This window comes from Cyclopterus lumpus, chromosome 8 (genome assembly GCF_009769545.1).
Source record: "Cyclopterus lumpus isolate fCycLum1 chromosome 8, fCycLum1.pri, whole genome shotgun sequence".
NCBI lineage: Eukaryota > Metazoa > Chordata > Actinopteri > Perciformes > Cyclopteridae > Cyclopterus > Cyclopterus lumpus.
In genome coordinates, this window is record NC_046973.1 from 3,398,275 (window position 1) to 3,404,635 (window position 6,361).

The window sequence follows — 6,361 nt, forward strand, 5'->3', positions numbered from 1 at the left end:
GAGGCTGTGAACGCTGTCACGCTTTGTTCTTGCTGGAGAACATTCCAGTGCAGCTCGGGGGCCTTTTGGGGTTCTGCGCTGCCTCCTCACCTCGTGTTGGACACTCGTGGCTGTGATTGAATGAGCCGGTTGATCCCGAGCAATGAGATGTAGAGCGGTAGCGGCCTCCACTTGAATGAGCCAATTAGGGGTCAGCGTGCACGTGGATAATCTTTCTGCCCTCCGAAGGGGGGAACGAGGACATCGTGAGATCTGGAGCTCCTTTTGGGAGACGTAAGACACGGGGCGATGCTGCATTGTGGGAGTTAAACGCCGTGGCCTGCAGAAGTGTCACGGGCGAGGGGAAACGTCCAGACGCACGTCTTCGATGGATTTCAGTTTGGATCTGAATCTAAATTTAAATGATCTCTGGAAGATACCGACTTTATTTCTGCCCGCTGGAGGCGTGACGGTTGATATTTTTTAGCTTTTTGCATTCACACTGGTTTCATGTTCTGTCATCTAGGTTATTAGTTTTAAAAAAAAAGAATCCGTCCTTTTCTTTTCTTTTCTCATTCTATAAAATCTTTTATAAGGTCTTTTTTTGTTCTGCGTATTGTAGTTTTGCATGAAAAGGAGCCGCGTGGAAACAGTTTGATGCCGTTTGATCGTTGTTACGATGGAAAGCCGCCGTCTCCCGTCTCCCTCTGAGCGCCACGGCTCTCGTTGACCTTGAGACTGACCTCCGCAACCGCCGAGCAGCCGCTTGTGTGCGTTCATTCGGCTTCCTGAGTGCAACTCGCCGGTTTAATTCCCGTGTGTGTTCCCCGTCTGTGTGTCGCTCAGAGTGCACTGAACACAACCCGTGTGAGGGCCTGAGTCGCCACGCCACCTTCGCCAACTTTGGGATGGCCTTCCTCACACTGTTCCGAGTGTCCACGGGAGACAACTGGAACGGGATTATGAAAGTATGAACACGCACACGCGCGCACACACACACACACACACACGCACACTCACACACACACGCACATGATGACTAGATTATCTCATAACCACACAGAGCAAATGACCTCCAAAACCAATTATGAAGTAATAAAGTGGCTTAGAGCCGAGCGATGTCAACACTTTCACATCTTAAGTTTTACTTTATTAAACAATGTTATACTGATGTAATCATCATATAAACGTCCTTAAAGACAGGAGGTAGGGAGGGGGGGGGGGGGGGGGGGGGGGAATCGGCTTTTGATATTTCTACAGCAATCACCAATCAAATGCTCTGCCAAAGGGAAAAGAGAATAAAATCCGGTGTTTGTGGCTCTTGCCGGACTGTAAGGTGCTGAATGTAATATATTATATGAATATAATAATGTAGTAATTAGATAATAATCTACCTGCCTGTCTTTGTGTAATCTGCCCGTGTACTCATTACTTGTCTGCGGAGTCTTCCCACAAGCTGCTGTTTACATTCATTATATTTTTTTGGGGGGGGGGGGGGGGGGGGGGGGGTGGCTTAGGGAGGCCTGAAGGGGGCGGGCTTTAGCCACCTTTGGATCCAGCTGCTTTCATTGGAAAAGAGTTGGCTGCGTTTTGGAGTATTTAAAAAAAATCAAGCTTGCTAATAGATTACCAACCCGCCTTTACACACGTATATGATGTAAATGATTCATATATAACAACAGCAGTGGATGTGATAGAATGATAGTGACAATACAACTATTTATGGAGGCGGTAAAGTGAGTTAATAATAATTATAATAATAGGAGTAACACGTAAAATGTATAGAACTCAGTGTTTGTTGTATTTGGCTGACGTGGTTTTGTGCGGTGAAGAACACACATTAGAGGAGTCAGTGATGACGGCCTAATGCTGTGTGTGTGTGTGTGTGTGTGTGTCAAGGACACGTTGAGGGAGTGTCACAAAGACGAGCGCCACTGTCTCTCCTACCTGCCTCTGATCTCCCCGATGTACTTCGTCACGTTCGTGCTCATGGCCCAGTTCGTGCTGGTCAACGTGGTCGTGGCGGTCCTGATGAAACACCTGGAGGAGAGCAACAAGGTGCGGTACAGTAATCGGACGCAGGTCTGGGAACAGCCAGAGACACACACACACACACACAGCTTATTAAAAGTTATTTAATGCACTTCGGGGAGTTAAAAGGGCTTCTACTGTTTTCGCAGGAGGCGAAAGAGGATGCGGAGATGGATGCAGAGATCGCCTTGGAGATGGCGATGGAGAGGGAGCGCAAATTAAGCGCGACGTCCGACAACAGTTCAGTGGGAGGAGCCTACGTCGGGCCGTGTCCACACTCACCTGGGCAGGTAGGATCAGGACACTCGACCACCTGTCAATCTACACCGGTAGCACATAAAAGAAGATGGAATACGACTCTGCGGTCTCTGTCTCCCCCTGCAGGAGGAAGAGGTGCACTACGGGGACCTGCTGTCGTCAAGGAAGATGTCCGTATCCAGGATGCACTCTCTGCCCAACGACAGCTACATGTTCCGGCCCGTGCGGCCCGCCAGCGCCCCCTACCCTCTGGAGGAGGTGGAGCTCAGCCCCCAGCACCAGCATTCAGGTATCTTTTTTATATTAGGTCATCTGTTTGGGGAATTGAACCATGTGACGAGCTTTATTATTGGTTTCTAACAGAGATGCTCATCATATTCCATAAACATGTTCTAAAGTAGATCAATGCCTACAGGTGCTTTGTAATGTGGTCATCTTTTATTCATGTATACATGTTAGTGAAATATGTATTTTTTTTATAGCTAACTAAATTAAAACCACAGCTGACTAATATTCTAATTTCACTTTAATGAAGGAGTCTGTGCGTCTCGCAGTAGTTCTTAAGTTTAGTTGTTAGTTTTTTATCCAACAAAAACACTTTAAAGCCCCAATTCTGAATTTATGTTCGTTGTGTGATTCTGACCCGTTTCGTCGCCTTCAGGCTCGGTGACGTCGGTCCGCTCGCAGCCGTGTGAGAGCCGCGCGCTGCTGCAGGTTCCTGACTCCTCCCCCGTTCTCCCCCGGCAGCCTCCCTCCCTCACCCTGCCCCGCATTGCCCCGCCCACGCCCGGCCCCTCCCCACTGGCCCTGCGCAGACAGGTGAGAGACCCCGTTTCCGCTGGCCGCATACGTTGATGTGGAAACAAACATTATCGTGCTTGTTATGTATTATCTTATTATATTATTATATATTATATTATTATAATGTCCGTATAGATTTATTGATCTTGTGTTTCTTTCCTGTTCTTGTTGCAGGTGGCAGTTAAATTGGATTTTGTGGAGTCGCAACAGGAGAGGCCCAACTCGGTCCACCTGCCTCCCCTTTCTCCCCTCTCTCCTCAGACCACCTCCCCATCTCTCCTGCCTCCTCCTCCTCCTCCCCCCCCCCTCCCCCTCGCCCTCGGCCCTCCCTCTACCACCCTGCTCTCCTTCCCGCTTCCCTCCTCCCTCTCCGTCCTCTCTGCATCCGCTGCTGTCCTCCCCCTCTTCCCTCCCTCCTCCGCCGTCATCCCCCTCGCTTCTTCTCCCTCCGCCTCCCTCGCCCCGCCTCCCCCTGCGCCCCGCCAGCCTTCGGAGACCTCGACCGCCCTCGGCCGTCTCCCTCTGCGACCCGGCGGATGAGGAGGTGTATCACATCACCAGCTCCGCCCGCCTCAGGTGGAGGGACGAGGAGGACGGGGGTCAGGAGGGCAGAGGGAAGGCCGGCCGCAGCCACTCCCTCTCCCCCTACGCCACGCCACACTCTCTCAACTCCTCCTCCTCCTCCCCTCCTCCTCCCCCGCTGCCGCCTTCCTCCTCGAGGAGCGCGCTCGGTCTGCTCGGACTGGCGGACCGCGACTTGAGGAAGGTTCTGAGCGTCGACAACCAGGCCTTCCGGGACGAACCGCCATCGCTGTCTGCCGGTCACCCTGACGACCAGCGGCGCCACTCCATCGAGGTCTGCCTCCCGCAGGCCGGCGTCGCCAGCGACGACCAGCACTTTGCGTGGGAGGCCCACCGGTCGGAGAAAGGCGGGCAGGCGTTTCCCGTGAGGGTGCAGTCGGTCGGGGGCGGCCACCGGAAGAAGAAGATGAGCCCTCCGTGTATTTCCATCCACCCGCCCTGTGAGAGGGAACACCCCCGAATGGCCTCGCCCCCAAAATCGGCCGACGGGAGCACGCTGCTGAGACGCAGGACGCCGTCCTACGACCTGAGCCCGCACGCGCCGTCCAACGTGGCAGACGCCCCGGCGGATTCGCAGACGCTGCACACGCCCCTCCACGTGCCGCAGCGGGCGCCCTCGCCGGCGTCCACCCCGACGCACTCTCGGACGTACACTCCGCCTCACGCGTCCGCACCGACGCCCCCGCACGTCCCCATCAGCCCGAACATCTTCATCCAGCCGCACGCACCTCTCGTCCCGAGGCCTTTCTCGCAGACGCACTCCCTCTCCCCCGCGGCGAGGCACTCCTCGCTCTCGGGGGAGTACATCCCCCTCCCCCAGTTCACCTTCGACCAACCGCAGTCCAGATACATGAGCGGCCTGTCGGCCGGCCTGTCAGACGCCGACGCGGCCACCTGCTCGTCGCCCTTCGACAACAGACTGGGAGGCGGTGCGGGGTTCAGCGCAAAGAATCGGAGGACCGCCCAGTGACCATGGGGCCTCCAGGAAGTGAATCCATTGGTCCTACAAGAAGTCGGGAGGCTGACCTCAGCAACGATTGGCGCTGGGTGGAAAACGAGAGAAGTTTTCCGGTAGAAGGATTTGTTTTTGAATACTGAAAAGACATGACTTATTCTTTTCAGAGAGACACTGGTACAGTCCCACCCTAGAATAACAGACAGTGGACCCATCTTCCTAAATCCCAGCTTGAAGGACAGCGGGTCCACTGGAGGCGGTACCAGTCAAACAGTACCCACTGTACATGGTGTGTTTTGGGACGAATAACCGACAACACGCCAGGACTAAAGCCACCTAACTCCGTAGCCAAAGTTTTCTTTTTCTTTTTTTTGGGACACACTGTCCTCACCCACGCGAGCCAATCAGGAAGCAGCGTCTGGCTGACAACCTCTGACTTTTTACAAGAAGTGTTTTTTGTGAGATGCGAGCGTGGGGGGGAATTGTGGGATATGCAACTTCAGGTTTTTCTGCAGAAGTTCTGCTCGCCCCTCCTCTGCTCCTCGATCACATTGATCGGAGCAGTGTGTGTGTGTGTGTGTGTGTGCGTGTGCGTGTGCGTGTGCGTGTGTGCGTCTGCGTTTTATTTCTCCGATGTGTGCGAGTAATGTCACAATCCGGCGTCGTCGTGGAAGTCGGCCATGTTGTTATTCTTACGCCTGCAAACGACACAGAGAGGGGAAGCAGGTAGTTTATGTTTATGTGTGTATCTGTGCAGTGTAAATAATAAAAAGGAAAATACTGTATTTGGTGAGATTTAAAAAAATAGCTCTATCCATATGCACATATTTTTATAGAGATCTAAAAAAAAAAATGTTTTTTGCACACAAAATCTGAATTTCGAGTTGCTTGTGTTCCCTCCGTCGTCCTCTTTGTGAATGTACGTCTTCTTTTTCAAAGTCGGGGAGAGAGAGCGGCGATGGGAGAGAGACCCTCCTCTCCGCGGGGCGAGCGGGAGGTCGAGGAGCGGGATTTTTATTTTTCTATTTTTAAAAAAAAACAAACAGAAAAGATGAGAACAGGGGTGTCGCTGTGTTTTCTGTATCTTTGTCTCAGATTTCTATGTATTTGGTGTCTAAATAACAGACTTAACGAAGCGGGCTCAGTGATGCAAGACACATTCATTTTGAGATGTTTTTTTTTTTTCATACTGACGTCAAAAATAATCAATCTGTGTTCTTTTTCCTTGTAGTAAGTTGATGCAACACAGAACAAATACTCAATGTGTTCATTCGTGCAGATGAATTAGGAAATAACAACCTTGCGGGCATTTAAATATCTCTGTGAGCTGCTGACTCGAAGGAAAACACAACATGTTCAACATCCAGAATTATGAAAATAGAAAAAGTCATCTCTGAGCCGCCCTTCCGCAGCTGTTTTTTTTTTCGAGCTGGATCAGCTCCGACACCACTCAGTGTTTCTGTACATCTAAAGACAACCAAACTAACTTAAACTTACTTAAATATGTGTAGCCAGAGTGCAATAAATAATATATACTTGTGGAAAAATATAGTGACATCCACGCATTAAAACAACCACACTCTTGTGTTCGTACATACTGTAGAACTGCTATATATGATATAAACCCATTTGTATGCGGGCGACGGAGAGTATTTATATATCGTGTTCGTACTCTCGGTACACTCGGTGTGTTTTCTGACGAGAGGGTAAGCGGCACGCGTCTCCGCCGCATAACCAATTTATCACCCCATAATT

General features: G+C 51.3%; 1 protein-coding gene across 1 annotated transcript in view; it reads left to right on the plus strand.

Moving 5' to 3' along the window:
- The window catches only part of cacna1ha (calcium channel, voltage-dependent, T type, alpha 1H subunit a), a 119,568-nt gene extending 114,177 nt beyond the window's left edge, over positions 1-5,391 (plus strand). The window contains 7 exon segments of the mRNA XM_034539760.1: positions 826-947; positions 1,879-2,037; positions 2,160-2,300; positions 2,395-2,557; positions 2,930-3,087; positions 3,244-3,366; positions 3,368-5,391. Coding sequence (XP_034395651.1) covers positions 826-947; positions 1,879-2,037; positions 2,160-2,300; positions 2,395-2,557; positions 2,930-3,087; positions 3,244-3,366; positions 3,368-4,621 — 2,120 coding nt within the window. The 3' untranslated portion in view covers positions 4,622-5,391.
- The last annotated feature ends 970 nt before the right edge of the window (positions 5,392-6,361 follow it).